The 25,361-nt window shown below is 38.1% G+C and overlaps 1 protein-coding gene across 2 annotated transcripts in view; it reads left to right on the top strand.

Moving 5' to 3' along the window:
- The window catches only part of GK (glycerol kinase), a 270,759-nt gene that overhangs the window by 186,788 nt on the left and 58,610 nt on the right, over positions 1 to 25,361 (top strand). The window contains exon 19 of one of the 2 annotated variants that reach the window (XM_053707602.1): positions 23,976 to 24,062. The exons of the other annotated variant lie outside the window; for it this stretch is intronic. Coding sequence (XP_053563577.1) covers positions 23,976 to 24,062 — 87 coding nt within the window. The remainder of the gene's footprint in view (positions 1 to 23,975; positions 24,063 to 25,361) is intronic. 2 annotated transcript variants of the gene reach the window in all.

Below are 25,361 nucleotides of genomic sequence, written 5' to 3'. Positions count from 1 at the left end.
TTGTAGATTCTGGTACCTTTAATGATAATGCAAGAAGACAGGGTCACAATGTGACTCCTTTTATATGTATAGAATCAAGGGTTAATATCTCTGGAAGGTGATTATTGAACAGGGGGGGATTTATACCCGATTCCTTTATTGTGTTTTTTGCGTACATGTGTGAGATGTGGCTCTGGCAATGTGTGAATAGTCAGGATCTTCCTTCATTTTCTCTTTAATCATTTTTTTTGTTGAGATTTTGCAAAACAGAAAACGTAGTACACATAGCTTGTCACGTAACAATAATGACACGGAAATAAAATTAAACAGTTTCTGAAATCTCTATCTTACACTAAGAAGATCATACTGGTATGACTATTTGGTTGGTCACTCATGGACCACTAGGATGGAAGTAAGTACAAAGCTAAGATAGTCATCTCTGCGGCCACTTCAGGGCCTTATGATATGTTGAAGGTATAAATATATCAAGATGATGAATAAAACACACAACAACTGTAAAAGTATTTAATATGTTGGGGCCACTTTTGGGACCCAAGTGTTTAAATGTAAAAGAAAAACAATAAAATGTTCAGCGGGTAAGCACCGCTTAGTATGTGGTATACTTAAAACAGCTATAATTTTCTCTTTTAAATAGAAATACTATTAACATCACCGTGTTAGAAATGCTTTAGAATTCAAAGGGGTACTAACGACAAGGGCCACTTTTGGTCCCTCTAAAATTTGAAACACTAAACCACATAGGAAAATATTGACTGGACTATAGAGGCATCATAAGCATAAAGTGTAATGTATGGGGTCTGTCGGCTATACCAGGTTTGGGTCAGCGACCACGCTATTAATAATATTATTAAAATTTAAAACCTTTGGGCTTAATACATAGAATATATATATAATAGAGAATTAAAATAAAAATATTTGGGCAGCAAAGCCTTAATAAATAATGGTATGGACCTTATGGGCAGTTTAAAGTGATGTAAATTTTGATGCTAAAGTGCCCGGTTTTTAAAAATTCGATTAAAAACAGGGGCACTTTAATTCATCAAAAACATAATTTATGTAAGAACTTACCTGATAAATTAATTTCTTTCATATTAGCAAGAGTCCATGAGCTAGTGACGTATGGGATATACATTCCTACCAGGAGGGGCAAAGTTTCCCAAACCTTAAAATGCCTATAAATACACCCCTCACCACACCCACAAATCAGTTTAACGAATAGCCAAGAAGTGGGGTGATAAGAAAAAAGTGCGAAAGCATAAAAAATAAGGAATTAGAATAATTGTGCTTTATACAAAAAAATCATAACCACCACAAAAAAAGGGTGGGCCTCATGGACTCTTGCTAATATGAAAGAAATTAATTTATCAGGTAAGTTCTTACATAAATTATGTTTTCTTTCATGTAATTAGCAAGAGTCCATGAGCTAGTGACGTATGGGATAATGACTACCCAAGATGTGGATTTTTCCACGCAAGAGTCACTAGAGAGGGAGGGATAAAATAAAGACAGCCAATTCCTGCTGAGAATAATCCACACCCAAAATAAAGTTTAATGAAAACATAAGCAGAAGATTCAAACTGAAACCACTGCCTGAAGTACTTTTCTACCAAAAACTGCTTCAGAAGAAGAAAACACATCAAAATGGTAGAATTTAGTAAAAGTATGCAAAGAGAACCAAGTTGCTGCTTTGCAAATCTGATCAACCGAAGCTTCATTCCTAAACGCCCAGGAAGTAGAAACTGACCTAGTAGAATGAGCTGTAATCCTTCGAGGCAGAGTTTTACCCGACTCGACATAGGCATGATGAAATAAAGATTTCAACCAAGATGCCAAAGAAATGGCAGAAGCTTTCTGGCCTTTTCTAGAACCGGAAAAGATGACAAATAAACTAGAAGTCTTTCGGAAAGACTTAGTAGCTTTAACATAATATTACAAAGCTCTAACAGCATCCAAAGAATGCAATGATTTCTCCTTAGAATTCATAGGATTAGGACATAATGAAGGAACCACAATTTCTCTACTAATGTTGTTAGAATTCACAACCTTAGGTAAAAAATTCAAAAGAAGTTTGCAGCACCGCCTTATCCTGATGAAAAATCAGAAAAGGAGACTCACAAGAAAGAGCAGATAATTCAGAGACTCTTCTGGCAGAAGAGATGGCCAAAAGAAACAAAACTTTCCAAGAAAGTAATTTAATGACCAAAGAATACATGGGATCAAAAGGAGGAGCTTGAAGAGCCCCCAGAACCAAATTCAAACTCCAAGGAGGAGAAATTGACTTAATGACAGGTTTTATACGAACCAAAGCTTGTACAAAACACTGAATATCAGGAAGATTAGCAATCTTTCTGTGAAAAAGAACAGAAAGAGCAGAGATTTGTCCTTTCAAGGAACTTGCGGACAAACCTTTATCTAAACCATCCTGAAGAAACTGTAAAATTCTCGGTATTCAAAAAGAATGCCAAGAAAAATTATGAGAAAGACACTAAGAAATATAAGTCTTCCAGACTCTATAATATATCTCTCTAGATACAGATTTACGAGCCTGTCACATAGTATTAATCACAGAGTCAGAGAAACCTCTTTGACCAAGAATCAAGCGTTCAAACTCCATACCTTAAAATTTAAGGATTTGAGATCCTGATGGAAGAAAGGACCTTGCGACAGAAGGTCTGGTCTTAACGGAAGAGTCCACAGCTGGCAAGAGGCCATCCGGACAAGATCCGCATACCAAAACCTGTGAGGCCATGCTGGAGCTACCAGCAGGACAAACGAGCATACCTTTAGAATCTTGGAGAATACTCTTGGAAGAAGAACTAGAGGCGGAAAGATATAGGCAGGATGATACTTCCAAGGAAGTGATAATGCATCCACTGCCTCCGCCTGAGGATCCCGGGATCTGGACAGATACCAGGGAAGTTTCTTGTTTAGATGAGAAGCCATCAGATCTATTTCTGGGAGTTCCCACATTTGAACAATCTGAAGAAATACCTCTGGGTGAAGAGACCATTCGCCCGGATGCAACGTTTGGCGACTGAGATAATCCGCTTCCCAATTGTCTATACCTGGGATATGAACCGCAGGGATTAGACAGGAGCTGGATTCCGCCCAAACCAAAATTCGAGATACTTCTTTCATAGCCAGAGGACTGTGAGTCCCTCCTTGATGATTGATGTATGCCACAGTTGTGACATTGTCTATCTGAAAACAAATGAACAACTCTCTCTTCAGAAGAGGCCAAGACTGAAGAGCTCTGAAAATTGCACGGAGTTCCAAAATATTGATCGGTAATCTCACCTCCTGAGATTCCCAAACCCCTTGTGCCGTCAGAGACCCCCACACAGCTCCCTAACCTGTAAGACTTGCATCTGTTGAGATTATAGTCCAGGTCGGAAGAACAAAAAAGCCCCCTGAACTAAACAATGGTGATCTGTCCACCACGTCAGAGAGTGTCGTATAATCGGTTTAAAGATATTTATTGAGATATCTTTGTGTAATCCCTGCACCATTGGTTCAGCATACAGAGCTGAAGAGGTCGCATGTGAAAACGAGCAAAGGAGATCGCATCCGATGCAGCAGTCATAAGACCTAAAATTTCCATGCATAAGGCTACCAAAGGGAATGAATGTGACTGAAAGTTTTGACAAGCTGATATCAATGTTAGACTTCTCTTGTCTGACAAAGACAGAGTCATAGACACTGAATCTATCTGGAAACCTAAAAAGGTTACCCTTGTCTGAGGAATCAATGAATTTTTTGGTAAATTGATCCTCCAACCATGATCTTGAAGAAACAACAAAAGTCGATTCGTATGAGATTCTGCGAAAATGTGAAGACTGAGCAAGTACCAAGATATCGTCCAAAATAAGGAAATACCAATACCCTGTTCTCTGATTACAGACAGAAGGGCACCGAGAACCTTTGAAAAAATTCTTGGAGCTGATGCTAGGCCAAACGGTAGAGCCACAAAACTGGTAATGCTTGTCTAAAAAGAGAATCTCAGAAACTAAAAGTGATCTGGATGAATCGGAATATGCAGATATGCATCCTGTAAATCTATTGTAGACATATAATGCCCTTGCTAAACAAAAGGCAGGATAGTCCTACAGTTACCATCTTGAATGTTGGTATCCTTACATAACGATTCAATATTGATAGATCCGGAACTGGTCTGAAGGAATTGACCTTCTTTGGTACAATGAAGAGATAGAATAAAACCCCAGCCCCTGTTCCAGAACTGGAACTGGCATAATTACTCCAGCCAACTCTAGATCTGAAACACATTTCAGAAATGCTGAGCCTTTGCTGGGTTTACTGGGACACGGGAAAGAAAAAAATCTCTTTGCAGGAGGCCTTAACTTGAAGCCAATTCTGTACCTTTCTGAAACAATGTTCTGAAACCAGAGATTGTGAACGGAATTGATACAAATTTCTTTGAAGAAAACGTAATCTGCCCCATTCCAGCTGAGCTGGAATGAGGGCCGCACCTTCATGGGTACTTAGGAGCTGGCTTTGGGTTTCTATAAGGCTTGGATATATTCCAAACTGGAAATGGTTTCCAAACTGATACCGCTCCTGAGGATGAAGGATCAGGCTTTTGTTCCTTGTTGTGAGGAAAGGAACGAAAACGATTATTAGACCTAAATTTACCTTAGTTTTTTATCCTTTGGTAAAAAAGTTCCCTTCCCTCCAGTAACAGTTGAGATAATAGAATCCAACTGAGAACCGAATAATTTATTACCCTGGAAAGAAAGGGATAGCAAAGTAGACTTAGAAGACATATCAGCATTCCAAGTTTTAAGCCATAAAGCTCTTCTAGCTAAAATAGCTAGAGACATATACCTGACATCAACTCTAATGATATCAAAGATGGTATCACAAATAAAATTATTAGCATGTTATAGAATAATAATAATGCTATAAAATTATGATCTGTTACTTGTTGCGCTAAAGCTTCTAACCAAAAAGTTGAAGCTGCAGCAACATCTGCTAAAAATATAGCAGGAGTAGAGACAGCCCCATTAACCTTAGGGATTTTGTCCCAAAAACTCTAATCTGTCAGGTGGCACAGAATATAATTGCTTAAAACGTTTTAGAAGGAGTAAATGAATTACCCAAATTATTCCATTCCCTGGAAATTACTTCAGAAATAGCATCAGGGAGAGAAAACACTTCTGGAATAACTACAGGAGATTTAAAAACCTTATTTAAACGTTTAGATTTAGTATCAAGAGGACCAGAATCCTCTATTTCTAATGCAATCAATACTTCTTTAAGTAAAGAACGAATAAATTCCATCTTGAACAAATACGAAGATTTATCAGCATCAACCTCTGAGACAGAAACCTCTGAACCAGAAGAACCATTATCAGTATTAGAATGATGATGTTCATTTAAAAATTCGTCTGAAAAAAAGAGAAGTTTTAAAAGACTTTTATGTATACTAGAAGGAGAAATAACAGACATAGCCTTCTTAATGGATTTTAAAAATAAAATCTCTTATGTTATCAGGAACACTCTGAGAATTAGATGTTGACGGAACAGCAACAGGTAATGTAACAGTACTAAAGGAAATTTTATCTGCATTAACAAGTTTGTCATGACATGCAATACAAACAACAGCTGGAGAAACAGATACCAAAAGTTTATAGCAGATAGACTTAGCTTGGTAGCTCCAGCACCGGGCAGTGATTTTACTGAAGTATCTTCTGACTCAGTTGCAACGTGGAACATCTTGCAATATGTAATAGAAAAAACAACATATAAAGCAAAATTGATCAAATTCCTTAAATGACAGTTTCAGGAATGGGAAAAAAATGCCAGTGAACAAGCTTCTAGCAACCAGAAGCAATAAATAATGAGACTTAAATAATGTGGAGCCAAAAATGACGCCCATATTTTTTAGCGCCAAATAAGACGCCCACATTATTTGGCGCCTAAATGCTTTTGGCGCCAAAAATGACGCCACATCTGGAACGCCGACACTTTTGACGCAAAAAAAGTCAAAAAATGACGCAACTTCCGGCGACACGTATGACGCCGGAAACAGAAAAAAAAAATTGCGCCAAAAAAGTCCGCGCCAAGAATGACGCAATAAAATGAAGCATTTTCAGCCCCCGCGAGCCTAACAGCCCACAGGGAAAAAGTCAAATTTTTTAAGGTAAGAAAAAATGATTGATTCAAATGCATTATCCCAAATATGAAACTGACTGTCTGAAAATAAGGAAAGTTGAACATCCTGAGTCAAGGCAAATAAATGTTTGAATATATATATTTAGAACTTTATAAAAAAGTGCCTAACCATAGCTTAGAGTGTCACAGAAAATAAGCTTACTTACTTACCCAAGGACACTCATCTACATGTTGTAGAAAGCCAAACCAGTACTGAAACGAAAATCAGCAGAGGTAATGGTATATATATATATAAGAGTATATCGTCGATCTGAAAAGGGAGGTAAGAGATGAATCTCTACGACCGATAACAGAGAACCTATGAAATAGACCCCGTAGAAGGAGATCATTGCATTCAAATAGGCAATACTCTCCTCACATCCCTCTGACATTCACTGCACGCTGAGAGGAAAACCGGGCTCCAACCTGCTGCGGAGCGCATATCAACGTAGAATCTAGCACAAACTTACTTCACCACCTCCATAGGAGGCAAAGTTTGTAAAACTGATTTGTGGGTGTGGTGAGGGGTGTATTTATAGGCATTTTAAGGTTTGGGAAACTTTGCCCCTCCTGGTAGGAATGTATATCCCATACGTCACTAGCTCATGGACTCTTGCTAATTACATGAAAGAAATGTACATTTCATTCCTGTTGTGAAAAAAAACTTACCTTTTACTCTTGACAGCAGCTCCAGCTTCCTCCACCCGTCACAAAGCCTCTTCCTGGGTCTAAAATGAGGAATCTGGCTTCCTCCAATCACGGCGTTGAATCAGACACTGACATCAGAAATGGCTTGCGACGACCAAAATTTACATTCGCTTTAACTTTGAGTCAATTACAGTAAGTTTGGGTAACCACTGGCTTACTATGGTCTGGAGCCTATCACTCTTTTCAGGCTTAACAAACCTCCCTGTTGTAAGCTAATAGAGATAGAAACATGAAAATGCCATGCAGCCTCGGCCGCAGGCCACACATCAAAATAAAGAAGAGAGGGTTATTACATTGCTATAAAGGTAGTAATACTTCTGTTAGACCAATTAATATATAGCTAAACTTGAGACAAGGCAGACAAGTAAAAAGGCTGCAAGCTATACCTTTGTAGGAGTGGATTACACCTGTGTAATGACATCTCTGGTATGCCTTCTTTGAGGGAATTGAAACCAGGCATCTACACTTTTATGCACTTTTATCAAGCATGTAATATGATAAAATAACCCCTAGTATCTAACCACCCTTAAACAATAGAACAGAAGTACATTATATGATGGGTAAGCTACTGATTGCTGGTAACATGCAGATCTTTATTGTGGACTAATGAAAAAGTGGGTTGTAATTAGTAACTGTAATAGTATAGTACAGTTTATTACTGTACTGTTTTTATTGTTAGTTCATGCAGTATACAGAAAATGAGTGTGGAACTACATCATACCTGTAATGCTTTGGCCATAACTGGGGGCTAGGGCGCCCAGGGTCCCATAACCCAGTCCAAAAGTGTGGAGTTGATCTGGTCCGTTTTTCAAATTTAGGTCAATGTCTGCAAGGGCCAAGTTGCAGCCGCAGCTCAGGCTTAAGACCGGCTTGAATTGTAAAGCATCTGTTTAGACACAAATATAATCAGTCCGTCAGTGATATATTGCTTACGTTTAACTCTTGGGCTAAGGGGTAGGAGTTTCAGCACTGTTGTGGAATGTACTGGGTGACTTATGCCGACCTCTATCCCATCGCTATGTGAGTAAGAAGCTGTTATGCAAAATTTAGGTTGTAGCTCCACGTTGAGTTCGCATCCCAGGGTGCAAATTCTTCAGTCCAGTGCTCATGTTCTCTAACCGGGACCGGAACTGCTGAGTAGTGAGTAGGAGTTGTAGTTTCTTCTGTGCTTATAGCACCTGCTGATGCCGACCTGAGTTCTTCAGTCAGTGTTGCTGCTTGGCGATCCAGCTGCTCTCCTAAAGCCCTAAGTAGGTTTCTCATGGTAATCTCCGTGACAGCTTCCCCAAAGTCGACTCTCTTGTATCACGTATAGTGTAAAATATCCTGCAGAATGACACAGTGATGTTTTCTAAGTGGTGTTGGCTGTTATTACCTGGGTAACCGGGGGGGTTGGGGGGGTGAGCAAAAGACACGATGTAGGCCTCAGCCGCCTCTGTTTCTTAGTTTTAAAAAAACTGGGGTTGCAAGTGAAGTATTCAGTGCAATAATGATATAGATAAGTGCTGTATCCTCAGTTACATCTTATTCTTGCCCAATATATTATCAATGTCTCTAATAATAGCAGATAATAGGAGCTCCAAATTTTTTATGCTCTCATGGCAGCCGCCAAGACACGCCCCCAGGTTCTTCCTTCATTTTAATTACTGTGCAGCCTGGTTAGTTGGCATGCTTTTTCTCGACTGCAGGAACGTTCCTGCATTGCCCTCCATGTGACCGGGTGTGGCCTCATTCTCCTCCTTTTCCTGACCGTCGGTTGCAGGAGACAAAAGCGGTTTCTCTGTGAGTCTGTGTCATAGGAGGTGGCAAGTGCCCCGGCCATTGGGGTATAAAGGTGCTATTTATTGTTTTCTGTAGTCCATATTAAGGGCGCAAGCTAGGAGGACTCTGATGCGTTAGAGGGTACTCCCTCTTTACCTAAATCTAATGCCTGTGTTTGTGAAGAGGCTATGGTATATCTGCCTGCTGAACTATGTTCCAAATACCTTGATAAAATAGTGATATCTAAAAACAACAAGATGTTTAGTACCACTGAGCCGTCCACCTCTGAGGGGTCTCCATCCCGTGAGGTGCGTTCCCTACAGTCATCTCCATTTACACGTGCAGCTTCCCAGTGCACTACTAATCCTCCTGCAGGAGGGGCCCTGTGGCCACCAGATTTTGCTGATCAGTTGCAAACGGTGGTGTCTGGGGCCTTCAGTGCTTTACCTCGCCCTGCTAAGCACAAGCGAAAGGTTAAACATTGCTATCCTGCCCAGGGGTCATCTACTCCATTGGATGTATCTGAGACTAGATTATCCACTGATGCAGAGGATTCTGATACTTCGGAGGACTCTTTCTCTGGGTCGGAATCCACGGCCTCTAAAACACCAGCTGCGGAGGAACCAGACTTTAGGTTTAGGATGGAGCACTTACGCTTTTTATTGAAAGAGGTATTGGCTACCTGTCAGGAACTTTCCTGTTGCTTTAAATTCTGTCTGTGTTCCCTATTTAAGGCCCCTTCCCTCTCATATCCTTGCTGGATTATTGTGGCTTCTCTCCTGAATCGGATACCTCCTTACTAGTCCAAATTAAAGATACCTATCAGTTTGTCTGAGTTGGTTACTATATCGCTGGCTTGGCAGTTTGTACTCTCTCTACCTCATTGTGCCTACCTTCCTACAGATTTCCTTCTCTGCTGTTGAGATTGTGCACGGAACCTCCGTGATGTCATCAGCTCTCCCTCTTTCAGGATTTTCATCTTGCAGCAGCGGGCTGTTATGCTTACAAGACGACTGAACAGACTAGCCACGGTAACAAACTATCTTTACCAAAGGTAAAATAAGGATTCCTAAGGTCTCAACTCTTATCTGTTCTTTCAGACACGCAGTTCCAAGGTAACCGTTCCTTATTGTTCATTACCAGACATAGTAATTCCAAATGTCTTCTATCTTCTGACTGTGAACCTGTAATTTATTGTTCATCTGTTTACTTATGTACAATTAATATCAAGTCTAAGATTCTACGGTCGCTGTTGCCAGAAACATATATCAGTATTCCTTATTGTGGAAATCTTGTAATTGTTGCTAGGCTAAAATAAGACAGTCTGACTACCCTTTCTGCCTATACCTTTTGGGTCAGTCAAACTGTCACATCAAAAAGCATTTATCACAGTTAAAGGAACATAATACTCATATGCTAAATCACTTGAAACTGATGCAGTATAAATGTAAAAAGCTGACAGGAAAATATCACCTGAGCATCTCTATGTAAAAAAGGAAGATATTTTACCTCACAATCTCCTCAGCTCAGCAGAGTAAGTTCTGTGTAAAAAGTTATACACAGCTGCTCCCAGCTGCAGGTAAAAATATAAAAAAAATGAAGAAATGAACAGCAGCCAATCGGCATCAGCAGTGCTGAGGTCATGAACTTTTACTGTGATCTCATGAGATTTGACTTGACTCTCATGAGATTTCATTGTAAACTTCCTTTACCTGATTGGTGAAATAAGACGAGAGTGCACGATGCTCATCCCTTCAGATGTCCCAGGACAGACACACTAAAATGCTGCTTAGAAATACTTTACAATGGGAGGTGGCTACTGAGGAACTTTTGAGGTAAAATATCTTTCTTTTTTACATAGAGATGTTCAGGTGATATTTTCTAGTCAGCTTTTTACAGCTATGCTGCATCACTTTCAAGTGTTTAAACATTTGGGTATTATGGCCCTTTAAGATTTAAAGTCCAAATATATATCAGCTTAAAAGTAGCTTTACACTACCCTAGAGGTTCTGGAACCGAAGTTACCAGAGGAACCTTCTATTCCTACGCTTGATAAAGTTTGAGGACAGGGTGGTCCCCAAGACTTTCCCGGTTCCTGTAAATAATATTATAAAGAATGAATGGGAGCGACTTGGTTCATCTTTCTCTCCTTCTTCGTTTAAGAAATTGTTACTGATTCTCAGCTAGAATTGTGGGGATCTGTCCCTAAAGTGGATGGAGCTATATCCACGCTCGCTAAGCGCACCACTATCTCACTTGAGGATAGTTCGTCGTTTAAGGAACCCGTGGATAAGAAATTAGAGACCCTGTTAAGAAAGATGTTTCAGCACACAAGGTTCTTATTTCACCCTGCAGCTGCGGTGACGGGAGCCGCTACCTATTGGTGTGACTCTGTTAGAGATGATCTAGGTGGAGACTCCCCTCGATGAGATACAGGAAAGAATTAAGGCCCTGAGGGTAGCTAATTCATTTTTCTGTGATGCAAATATGCAGATTATTTGCTTGAATGCCAAGACTTCAGGCTTTTCTGTTATGGCTCAGAGGGCCCTGTGGTTGAAGTCATGGTCTGCTGACATGACGTCCAAATCTAGATTACTTTCCCTTCCATTTAAGGGAAAGGTTCTTTTTCGGTCCAGACCTGGACTCTATCATATCCACGGTCACAGGGGGGGGGGGGGGCAAGGGTGCCTTTCTACCACAGGATAAGAAGAATAAACCTAAGGGTCCTAATTTTTGTCCCTTTCGTTCGGACAAGTCCCAATGACAGCAGCCTGCCGCGAAGCCCGAGCAGTCCAAGGGATCTCAGTCTTGGAATAAAGCCAAGCAGAGCAAGAAGCCCGCTGAGACAAAATCTGTCTCTGGATCTCGTAGGGGGCAGACTGTCTCTTTTCACGGAGGCTTGGATGAGAGACCTGCAGGATCCTTGGGTTCTGGAGGTTATTGCCCAGGTTTACAGGATAGGTTTCAAAACTCGCCCTCCCCGGGGGAGATTCCTCTTGTCAAATCTGTCAAGACCAAAGAAACAAGATGCCTTTCTAGAGTGCGTGAGGGATCTCTCCTCTCTAGGAGTAATTGTTCCGGTACCTCTAGCAGAAAGAGGTCTAGGGTACTATTCAAACCTTTTCGTGGTCCCAAAGAAGGAGGGCACTTTTTGCCCGATTCTAGACCTAAAGTGCTTAAACAAGTTTCTGTCAGTCCCATCGTTCAAGATGGAGACAATAAGGTATATTTTGCCCTTAGTTCAAGAGGGTCAGTTCATGACTACGATAGGCTTGAAGGATGCTTACCTTCATGTGCCGATACATAAGGATCACTTCAAGTTCCTAAGATTTGCCTTTCTGGACCGGCACTTCCAGTTTGTAGCTCTTCCCTTCGGTCTGGCTACTGCTCCAAGAGTCTTTACGAAGGTTCTGGGAGCTTTGCTCGCGGTGGCAAGATCCAGAGGTATTGCAATAGTACTTTATCTGGACGACATCCTGGTCCAGGCTCCGTCCTGCCGGCTGGCAGAGGACCATTTGAGAGCTCTTCTACTTCTTCGATCTCATGGATGAAAGATAAACTCAGGAAAGAGTTCTCTGGTTCCCAGTACCAGAGTGGAGTTCCTGGGCATGATAATAGACTCCATGTCCATGAAGATATTTCTGACAGACAAGAGACGTTGCAAAATTGCCTCCAGCTGTCTTGCCTCCTCAAGGCCATCTTTGGCCCGGTGTATGGAGGCGATTGGGCTCATGGTATCCAGTATAGATGTCATTCCATTCGCCAGGTTCCATCTACGACCTCTTCAGTTGTGCATGCTGAGGCAATGGAATGGCGATCACTCGGATCTATCCCAACAGATCTCTCTGGACAACCGGTCGAGGGAATCCCTCTCTTGGTGGCTCCGTCATCCTTCCTGAGACTATCCTCGGAGAGTGTGACTACGGACGCGAGCCTCTCGGGATGGGGAGCGGTTTGGGGTGCCAGGAAGGCACAGGGCAGGTGGAATCGCGAGGAGTCGCTTCTTCCGATCAACATCCTTGAACTTCAAGTGATCTTCAACACTCTGAGGGCTTGCCCCCTTCTGGGTACGTCCCAGTTCATCAGATTCCAGTCGGACAACATTACCTCTGTGGCTTATATCAACCATCAGGGGGGGGAACGAGAAGCTCCCTAGCCATGAGGGAAGTATCTTGGATTCTGGAGTGGGCGGAGACCCACAACTGCTCGCAGTCAGTGATCCACATTCCGGGTGTGGACACCTGGGAAGCGGATTTTCTCAGCAGACAATCGTTTCATCTGGGGGAATGGTCTGTTCACCCCAAAGTGTTTGCGGAGATTTGCAACAGATGGGGGGTGCCGGAGATAGATCGCATGGCGTCCAGACTCAACTTCAAGCTACCCAGATACGGGTCATGATCCACGGATCTCCAGGCAGAACTGATAGATGCCTTAGCAGTGCCTTGGGGATTCAACTTAGTATACATATTTCCTCCGTTACCACTTCTACCTCGAGTAGTGGCCCGCATCAACTATTCAGATTGCTCCATCATGGCCATGGAGGATGTGATTTGCAGATCTAGTGGGGATGTCATTGTCTCCTACATGGAGGTTTCCCTGTCACAGGGATCTGCTGGTACTGGGCTCCTTTGTGCATCAAAATCTAGATTCTCTGAGGCTGACTGCGTGGAGATTGAACGCTTAGTCTTAGCCAGGAGAGGGTTTTCTGAGAGTGGGATTGATACTCTCATTCAAGCCAGGAAGCCGGTCAATCGACAAATCTATCATAAGGTATTGAGGACCTACTTACGCTGTTGTAAGACTTGTGGATATCCCTGGCATAAGGTCAGGGTATCCAGGATACTTTCCTTCCTCCAGGACAGTATATTTATATATTCTTAGAATCTTAATAGAAATCTTAACCAAGACATAGAAGAGTATACACATATATACATATATATATATATATATATATATATATATATATATATATGTACATCAGAATATCTGGGAATACACTTTATAATGTATATATGTTTTTAGGTAGGATCAATTATAAGCTAAATCTTTTAGTTTCTGTACCATGAAAGTAGAGTCCATGTCACCACTACATTATCACGATACATGTTAGGGTTATGTACGGATGTATATAAGGTTAAACAACTGCTAGTTATTGATACTATATGCCCGTATGCCTTTAAATAAACAGATACAATTCTGTAAAATTGTGTATGACATAGATCCTTTAACACAAATATTTGCTATAAGCACAATCTTGCACGGCTTACATTTATAGCTATACTGGCATATTAGCCTTTATATACCTATATATATATATATATATTTATCTATTTATATACTTTAATATTACGCATAAGATTATTATTGTCATGACATGTTTAACTCTAACTATTCTGTATTAGTTGTGTGAACTGAAAATTTTTATATATGAATACTTGAGTATGCATGTTCACCTCTAACCAACATTAGAGAATTTATGTTAGATATTATCACAACTTTAGATAAGGTGATCAACAGGTTAATGGTCTGTAATATGTGCAGACGATTTCATACACTCCCCTCACATCACAAGATTGATTGGTGTATACTTAGACCAATAGAAAGTGGGCACTGCTTTTAAATAGTTTTATTGCAGGTGCATTGATTAGCTACGATTACGGCCTCCTGGCCGAAACATGTCAGCATTTCAATGCTCACTGCTGAGTATGTGATTACCTATTGTTGCTGCAGACCCTCCTGGTCCGTTTTAACATTTTTGGATGAATAAAGTGATTTTATTACTACTACCACAGCCTACGAAACTCTTTTGTGTATGTATATATATATATATATATATATATATATATATATATATATATACATACACACACAGTGTGTGTGTATGTATGTATGTATGTATGTGTGTATATATATATATATATATATATATATATATATATATATAGTCCTCGTTGAAGAAAAGGCACTCACTGGTCTTTTTAGCACAATATGAAAAACTTTAATTCATCTTAAAAAGACATTAAATAACTTTTTTTGGGGGGTGGATATGTGTATTCCGTTATTGTGATGCTTGGCAACATTTGACAAAGGTGTTGAAATAACACCGAAACGTTATGACCGTTATTTTATGTCTTTTTAAGATGAATTAAAGTTTTTCATATTGTGCTAAAAAGACCAGTGAGTGCCTTTTCTTCAACGAGGACTGTTCACATCATTAAGAAGTGCACCCTGGTGGCTGTGGTATATTGTAAGACTGTGCTTATCTCTTTTGGGAAGTTTTATTTATATATATATATATATATATATATATATATATATATATATATGCGTGTGTATATAAATATATATGTGTGTGTGTGTGTGTTTTTATTTTTATATATATATACACACACACACACATAAAGTCTTGCACTCTCTTACAAGCACACAACTAGATTAAAAATGGTAGCGCTAATTACAGCATTTAGCCAAATAGTGATAGGCCCAGGACCACGTCAAAATCTCTTCCTCCCTAGGTCCCTAACCTACGGCCGCACAATGTATACCTTCAACTAAACATACTGAGATACAAACAAGGGTGAAACAGGCTTTTAGTAATTTCCCTAGACACATACAAAACACAGAAATGGACTGCACTCTCAAACCAGACCTGGTACATACCCCATGACCCAGCAGAATTCACAGCCCTGGGCACTCACCAGCATTTACAGACAACTGCACTGCTATTAGTGATATTAACAAAACACAGACAATCTGGCACTCTCTTGCAAGCACACAGCTAAATTAAATGGAATAGTTTGTTTTAATCTGGCTGTGTAGTGTGCCTGTCTTTTTACCCTGGAGCAACAACAAAAAAAAGATGCCCCCCCCCCTTCTGGACGCCCATGCCTCATATCCTATGGACTAGAAACTCCCTGATGCTTTACAAAAATCTTCCCAGTAAGAAACTAACATGCTAAGGATAAAACACTTTTTTTTTAATATTTGTAGATTTGTATTTAAAAATGTGAGCAAGATTTAATATACTAATAATAAAATTTGTAAATGTTCTGGACTTCATAAAGAATATGTGAAGATGCAATAGATACCACTAGATTACTTTCAAATGCAGGGATACTGTTTTTAATTTACATATAATAATTTGTTTATTAATATTTATTCTTGTTTTTATAAACTAGCAGCACTATTTCCTGTCATGTAGTACTTCAGAGATGCACGCTACCTATCTAGATATCTCTTCAACAAAGAATAACATGAGAACAAAGCACATTTGATAATAAAAGTAAATTGGGGGAAAAAGTTAAAATTGTATTCTCTAATCTGAATCATGAAAGGAAGCATTTTGGTTTCCTGTCCCTTTAAAAGGTATTTTTACTTTGTACACTTGGCTGTTTTAACAGCTATTAAAGGGATATGAAACAGTCTGCTTCATTGTTGTAATAAAAAAGCACTATGAAGTAGCTTATACTTAATATAAATCATTTAAATATGTTTTATTCATCACTTTAAATGTATTTTGCCTTTTATGTCTTTTTTTTTAAACTCCATTTGGCCAGTGTCAATTACTACAGGAAGGTGTATCTAACCTGATGACATAAAACTTCTAGAGTAACATGAGCTGGTTTAGTATTAAGTGAATATCATAAAAACAGGGAATCAGATTTGCCCATTCTCAGATGAGGCAGAATGCAACCTATGTTGCCAACAGGTTATCTATCTTATTTCCCTGAGGGCAGTGGCTGCACTGGAGAGATTCAAAGTGCTCATTTTGCAAGAAAACTAGTTGTTTTCTGTTTTCCTTTTTTTACACAATATTTTTATTTTTACTTTGATTTAACATATTTGTTTTTACTAAAGGAGCACTGTTTATTATCCCTTTAAGTTGACTAGTAAAAATTTTTTAATCTCACTAATAACCCTTTTTTCTTGGTGGTATGTTTCGGAGTGTGTATTTATAAACCTTATCTATCTATCTTATCTATTTATCAATCTACCTATCTATATACCTATCACGGTGGTTATGCACTGATACAACTTGGTTACTATTGCAAAGAATGATTTGCCTATCATGATTGTTGATGCAAAACAGATAATCCGCCTTTTAAAAGCATGTGACACCATAGAAGCTTAGGGAGGGAAAAGTAAACAAAAGCTGGCATATTAACTCAAGCCTCCCTGGGAGTGAAACAAACACATTTCTAAAATGTATTTTACAACAAAAGGCTGCAAAAATAAATAATGAATGTATATTGCAATAATGTTTCACATTATTTTATGCATTGTTGAAATGTCAAGTTTAATGGTCCTTTAAACTTTTATGATTCAGTTAGAGCAGCAGTTGTAAACAACTTTCCAATTTACTTCCATTAACAAAATGTGCAGTCTTTTTTTATTTACATTTTTGAGTCACCAGCTCCTACTGACCATGTGCATGCATTTATAGAATCTTTGTATATGCATTTGTGATTGGCTGATGGCTGTCACATGATACAGGGGGGAGTGGAAATACATAACTGAAATTTGTCAGAAAAACAATCTACTCATTTGAAGTTCAGGCTAAGTTCTATTGCATTGTCTTTTTATCATGCATTTGTGTATTATGCAAATCTACTGTATTTACTGGTCCTTTAAATTCAGTTGTGCTCAAGTGAACGTGTTTACTTTTAACTTGTAATATGCGTGCTACTTCTGACGTGCGCAAAGAGCTGCGATATACCCCTTATTGCTTGCGCACAACAGTTCTTCACTTGTAATCTATCCCTACATTTGATTGATTTCTGTTGCAGAGTTGTAGGAAGTTTATTAAAAACACTGTCATGTCACTTTAACCATATGTCTCATGCTTGTCACCAGTTCTTTAAGATCTGATCTCCTCTTAAAGGGATGTTAAACACTAAATACATGCTGAACATAATGATGTATTCAAAGCAAATATTAGCTTTAGAATAATATGTAGATGTAACTATTTAGTTGTTTAGATATTGAAAATACAACTGTAAAGGTTTAGTTTCTACAAAGTACTTTGCCATAATATTTATATTTTCTTTGCTCATACCTAATTACTAGTTGGTAACATTTGTTGCAGATTTTTATATTCATATTTGTGTTATCTCATACATTTAATTAAATCATGGTGATTGCTTATGTGAGTTCTCTTTTTCATATTCTCTGGTTAATACTATAAATCTGTATGTGCATCAGAAGCTTGTATGGGAATTAGACTCAATAGTGAGAGGATTCTGTGATTGTTTATGTAATCATATTAAAAAATGATACCCAATAAAATAAATTCTTCTCATAAACAACAAATGAAAAGTAATGTGCACAAAACAAAGAGAAACCTTCCAGACAAAATAAATAAATGCAATAATAAATCGTGACAGATTCTAAGGCATATAGAAGCCCAGATTTACTTTTTTTTTTTCATTTTATTTTTATAATTATTGTCATGTGCAATTGCCCATTTGATAGACTCTTTTCTCTTGTTCATTTATGACAGCAAAGGATTGGTAAAGTTAGTGTTAAATCATTTTCTTCAAATGGCTATATATGTAAATATGTATTGGTAGCTCCAAACCCACTTAGAGAAAGGTACAAACTTTCAATAAAAGTGTTCACAGGGGGCTTACGCTTTCCTTAAGAGTAACTAACCATTGTCACTTGCTCCACAACTCAGGATCATTTGGCTGTCACTCCCATATTGTCAATCATTTCAATCATTGTTTTCTCTGCATTGTGGAGTGTTGATAACAGCACATTTCACACCTATCTATAAGGCAGGGAACTTCTTCAAAAACTTCAGTCTGCAGAGGCATCACATAGGGTTGTGATGCTGAAGAACTTTTCAGAAAAAGACTGCATGTTCCTTAGTGCAAGACACTAATATCAAGTGCTGGCCAGTTTTCACACCATACAATGCCTGTTGCCACCTTAAGGATGTTATTACATATTTGGATGATATTCTTCTGAAAGACCATCCCTTACTTTGGCTCAGTAGTACAGGCAATACATGATACAAGTGCTGATAGAACACTGATCAATGTGACCAAGAACTGTCTTCCCCTTATGAGAAGAGCTTCCCTGAGAGCTATCTTGGATCCCAAACTAATGAGGTTTTCTCAAAGTACATTATATTGACCTTGCCACTATGTTGTTTCAATTTATAATGCTTTATGTGTCACAGTGCAGCTGTGCATGAGAGGACTAAAGCACACACTGTTCTGATGCAGTTCTCTAAAGTTGTTCTGGTTTGTAGGAACTACACGCATTATAGTTCTCAGGTTATTCATTTTATTTATTTAATTTATCTGAAGGAACAACTCTTTATTGCTGCTACATTTAATGTCTGTGCAACACAACTATTTTACACCACTAAAATAAACATTAAATACACTAATTTGGCTTCCTAATGCAAGTTTTGTTACATAGCAGCAATGAAGAGTTGTTTCTTCAGATAAAATAAATAAATAAAATTAATAACCCGAGTAGAACTATAATGCTTGTAGTTCCTACAAACCAGAACAACTTTATGCATGTATGTAATAATGAGGGTTATTGAATTCATAACCACCATAGTTATTTTTTTATTATTATGCAATGCTTTAAAAAATTGCACACACCTCACCTGAAATATTTTAGATGGTAGGTCATCAAATTATAAAAAAGGAAAAAATACAGGTGGTTTATTTATTTTTTTTCTCCCCAAGATCAACAGATTTAGAAAGAAAGTTGTGAAAAGTCCATTACTTAGCACCTGTCTGTTCTCCGTAGTCTTACAACTGAATGTTTATGATAACTAGTGACAGCTTTTTCGGTGAGGGTGTACTGTGGAATAGATTTAAATGCATCAATGTCTCTGAAATCATGTCAACTTATCTCTATAATGGAGTAGGCAGTTTTACCATCACAGCAACTGTACAATGCAAGCACAGTAGCTCAACCACTTGCAACAAGACCACAAGTACAGAGGAAACTACATTTTTTGTGAATGCAGACAACAGGTGGCATATTACAGCCTCCAAGTTCTTTATCCAGAACTTGATCTATCATGATCTTGTGTCTATATTGCTATTGTCCATAAAACGGCTTCCTACTTACTGCTCCAGGACAAGTGATCCACAGGAAGCATATTCAAATGCTATGGTACTACTCTGATTTTTTTTTTTGTCTGTTGGGAGTTTTTCTCTCCATAGTAATAGCCTGAGTAATCAAGACTTATGAGTGACATAGCAGTTTGATACATTCCATGCTGGGAATCTGTTAATTCTTTAGCGTACCTTGTTCTGCACTTGAATGATTCAGAGCTCAATTCTTTACCATAACCTGCACATAGTGGCATATTTAGGTTTTGTGCTCCCCTAGGCACTCAAAACGATGCTGCCCCCCTCCCCCTTTCGGCCTATTTTAACCTTTTTTTTTTTTTTTTCTTCTTTTTGTCAGAATTTAAAATTACTTATTTATTATTATTATTATTTTTCATAGCATTTCCAAGGGTCTTACCTTGCTACCAGTACATGATTTCACTACAAATGTGCTCCAAAAACAGGCTAGCAGTTAAAAAAAAATCCACATACTGTAATATATATATATATATATATATATATATATATATATATATATATATATATATATATACACATACATATACTCAGGGGAACTGGGAAACCCAAAAAGTTCAGTTAAATTACAGAAAAATGGAGCAAAATAAACAATTAAAACACTATACAGCTAAGTTGTTTGTTTTGGGTAAAAACGACTAATTCTATATTAAAGTGTATAATGCCCCTTTAAATACATGCATTCCTTTCAAAGATGTGTCAGCATAGTCAGAACCAGACAAAGAGAGTGATAAGATCTTAAATCGTGCTGCAGTTTATCTGACTCTGGCTCAACCTAACCTTTACTCCGTCCCATTGCAACCCACATTAAGCCTGTCCCAATGCAAGCCATTAACTCTAGCTGCAGCTTTGCCCAGTGCAATACATACTGTGGTTGACTTGGCCAACAGCCCAGGTCACTATTAACCATAAAAGCAATCTTAACCTTGATCTCTCCCACTGCAATACCTTAAGCATCAACACTCTTTCAACATGGTTTAGTATTAGTAAGCTTCCCAATAATTTCTACCATTGTTATTACATTCCATTAAAATCTAACCGCAATTTGCCATGATGACCCCATTGCAAATCTTACAAAAAGCTAATCCCATTCTCAGGATCTAACCGCACAAAGTCAACACTATTGCAAGAGTCTTAAGAGGAGTCACCATGATCATGATGCTATGATGGGAGACTTGGTTTACAGCAGTTAAAAGGGACTCCTCACTCCTTCCTGCTATATACATTTTATTTGTGAAATCGGTCAGCGAGTGTCTGAGTGACCGTGACCTACCTGAGGCGCTGAACTCCACTGTCTGACTGTGACGACTGACTGCCCTAATATGCACCTGCAGTCCACTGATTAGTCTCCTCTCCGTCTTTCTCCACAGTGCAGCCGGTCATGTGACCTTGCAGAAGTAAGTCGCCTAGGCCCCAGACAATTATATATATATATATATATATATATATATATATATATATAGCCACAGTCAGTGCAGCAGCCGGGCAAAGTGCCACCCCCAAAATTTGCCATCCTAGGCACCGGCCTTGTTGGCCTATGCCTTAATACTCCCCTGCCTGCACATGTTAGTAGTAAAAGCAAGTTTACTGAATTCCTGATTCTTAGGATTCTATAATGCAGTTTCTGGGCTTTTCATTTTTGTTTGCACCAAAAGAAACAATTTACATTTTTTCTATTTTATGTGTTAGACCTTCTATAGCCTGGGTTGAATGCATTCATGGTCAACAAGTTTTCTAAAGGGTCATCTCTTCATCCCTTTTTGTAGGTGACATATGTTTGGTACAAAAGTTGAACCTTTACAACATAATTTCTTTACATTTTAAACATTTATTTCTTTACATTTTCCTCTTAGAACAGTTTTTTTAGTTGGCAGATCCAGAAGACAATAGTTGGAGTTGACGTTCCTATAGTTCTGACTTTTCTAGTATAAAATCAAGATGACAATTCTCACCTTAGCTTAACACTTTACAAAAGTGCTTTCACTGAGTACCATTAAATTTAAAGGGACACTCAAGTAAAAAATTACACTTTCATGATTCAGATACAGCATGCAATTTTAAACAACTTTCCAATTTACTTCCATTAACAAAATGTGCACAGTCTTTTTATAGTCACCAGCTCCTACTGAGCATATGCAAGAATATATGTATATGCATTTGTGATTGGCTGATGGCTGTCGCATGATACAGGAGGAGTGGAAATAGACATAAGTGGTCAGAAAAAAATCTACTACTCATTTGAATTTCAGACTAAGTGCTATTACATTGTCTTTTTATCATGCATTTGTTGATTACGCAAATCTACTGTATTTAACTGGTACTTTAACTTGTCTAATTTGCAAAACAAATTCTCTGTTTATGTTGCACTGAGGTCCTAGAAATGTTCCCCCAGCTTCTTGGGCATCACTGTCTGTATAAATCGAATCAAACGTATTGTTTTTACCACATGCTGGTAGAGACTCACCATATCGCTGATTGTTAGGACTCGGTACGGTTAGCTACTGTTAAATCCTTTGGGGTTATTTTTCTTTCTTTATTTTCACCCTTTCTTGTTCAAATTATCCATTTATTAGGGTTTGTGCCCCAGACTTTTGTCCCAATCTGTTTTCCTTTATTTTTGCTTAAGTACAGACATCTGTCTTTAATATAGCAATGTCATACATTGTCATGAAAGAATAAAAATTAGCTTCTTCTAAATCTTTTTCTGCATGCTCATTTAGAGCAAATGCCCAGCACGATTTATCTCTGATGTTGTAGAGTTTAGTTGAGTCTGTCTTGTATCTTAGTTAAATTTAAAGTGCCAGAAAAAATGTTATGTGGATATTATACAAGGTTTAACTAAGGTAAACAGTGTGTGAAAAAAGTGTTAAAAAAGCTTATAAATATTATAAACTTTTTTCCAATAATATGTAAAATTTCTTACTTTAGTGTTTTGCCAAGTGTAGCCTGCACCCCCCCCCCCGCCTTATCAGTGTACTTCTCCAAACCTTGTAGTGTCAAAAAAGTGTGCACATGAGGATAACTACTTATGCAATCGGGGGGGGGGGACACAGCCCTGCAATCTAGTACCTACTGAAAAAAGAATAATGTTTTTGTTGTAAAAAGTATATGGAAATATTTGTATCCACTATAAATGACACGTTCCAATACACAATAAAAAATGTATATGAATGTAAATGTACCTCTCACTCTTTATAAATATATATATATATATATATATATATATATTATATTGCAGATTAATATGTTTTAAATATGATTTCATATTTAAACTCCTATTACTTTCACAGGGTAGCTACTGGTATTGTTTTTTGCCAAGAGGCTTGCTCTTTTCCATGCGGATGATCTCATATGCTTCGTGAAAGCTTCTGTTGTACTTAGGGAAGCAGTGCACATTATATACTGTGCATTGCTTCAGTTCGGTGTCACGTGACTTAGCTTCATCATAATGCACTCGTGCATGTGCATTATAGAGTGCAATGGCCTGGATAGCACTTTCTATATATGGAAATGCCCAGGGAGGAGTTTGCTGCAAACAAAACTATGCCTGAATCAATGGGGGTTAAAACAGAAACCGTCGGTATTCAGACCACAGACATACGAAAGCTGTGGGAGGGTCTGCAGCGTCATAACCTTATGGATGTCTGTGTTGCCTACTGATCTGTAAATAATATAGCCTTGTTTCATAGACTGTCGCTCTTTTTAAAGAAAATGATTTTACAGAAAGTACAAAATCCCTGTTTTACAAATTTAGGCAAATGGCTTATATCTTTAAAAAATTATTTTTAATATTTTATATCATTTTATAAATTAAGTATATTTCAAAATAGTGTGTGTTCACAAAATTATGACCAATGAAAACTTTAATATATTGCAAGCTACAGATACACACAATTTTTTAATTTTTTTTAATAATCTAAAAGTACAAGCAAATTAATTGTGATTCAGCATGCATGTAGCCATCTATATTATATCAGCTTGGAAGTTTTTTTGTTTTTTTCTATGTGTTTTGATATCGTTGCATGTCTGTCTAATGCTTAATTTATGCTCTTTAACTGATCAATTTTTATTATTTTCTGAAAATTTGCGTAAATCTGTAACTGCTTATAAATTTCTTGCTATTAATGTGGTTGATTCTTAACTCAACATTCCAATTTTTTATGTTTTCTCCCCCTGTGTTTTGCTTGAATGGAACCTTCTTCTGCTGGATGGCGTCAGGTGACACTAGTATCTTCTCTAGTGTACCATTGGGTTTTTATATAGTGAGTAGCATGGTTATGTTAATCGGAGCAAAGTACATTTCAGGTTAGTTTTATACTTTTACTTTTATACTAGAATGCCATCACTTTATACAGTTCTTTACATTCTAATAACTTGATTACGAACTTTTCAGGTTGTTTCTGCTGCATCATTTTGTACCAACACTGTTGTTTAGATGCAAAATATATATGTTTTGCTGGTTTGATTTTTTTTTTTTACTTAAAAGGGGAATAAATGGAAAAATTAAAATAACAACAAAGGCTACTTTCGTACAGATTTACAATTAAACATGATTATACAATTGTAATGCCAAATAGTTACCACATGGTGGTGCAGTCAGACAAGATTCAGGGATCCATGAAATACCGCTGTTTTCTATATTTCTGAAGTACTGGATCATGTAATTAAAAAGTATATGACTGAAACAGCACCAAGTGTCTTCAACTTCATGGGCAGGGATTGCCTCCTCCCAATTCACAAATAAATGAGTGCAGCTATTAATATCACAAGAATGAGGGCCACGGGAGAATGGCAATATTTCAAGCCAATAGTTGGCAATTAATCATGTCTAAAGTTATAGTATGATACATACATATACACCATACCAACGCCTAGTGCTCATTTAAAAAGAAAAATAAATAAATTCAGGAATGAGAATATACTTATGGGTTCATTCTTTTGTGGACCCCGATGGTTAAATAAAGGCTTATCTATTTGTAAGTATCATATCACTTTTTCCATGCAAAACCCACAAAACATTTCTAACATTTTCTTGAATAGGGTATTGCAAATGTTTTTAAACTTTTTGGTTTCTGATAAATTGGAGGAGGCAAAGAGCACAACAGCAAAGCTGTTAAGTATCACTTCCCTTCCCACAACCCCCAGTCATTCTCTTTGCCTTCAGTGCAAGGAGGAGGTGAAGTAATAGGTGTCTGTGTAAATTCTTCTATCAAGATTTATTTTTTATTTTGAAGCCAGGGCAGGCTTGCTCTGATCTTCCATCACAAGCTAGGTTTAGCTGTACTCCACGTTAGTCTCTTCAGCAGGGCTGTGATAGCTTTAAAGCAATTAGGAACTTGTGGGGTGAGCCTCACTGCGTTTTCCTGACATCTTGCTGCCCTATATCAGAATGCCAGAGTAGGCTTACTCGATTCATTTCTTTTGTACCAAGTCTCTGTGAGGAGCAGCTTCCTCTCATACCAGTGAACTGTCCTCCTGCTGGACAGTCAAGAATGCAGGTAAGTGCCATTTTTATTCTATAATTTGTTATGGGGTTAATCCTGGGGATCAGGGTTACTTTGTGGCAGGGGCAGGTTACTGTGTGGCTGTAAAGTCTGGAAATAG

Source organism: Bombina bombina, chromosome 3, assembly GCF_027579735.1.
Source record: "Bombina bombina isolate aBomBom1 chromosome 3, aBomBom1.pri, whole genome shotgun sequence".
Taxonomy (NCBI): Eukaryota; Metazoa; Chordata; class Amphibia; order Anura; family Bombinatoridae; genus Bombina; species Bombina bombina.
Note: the sequence above shows the minus strand (reverse complement) of the source record. Positions and strands in the feature narration are given on the sequence as shown.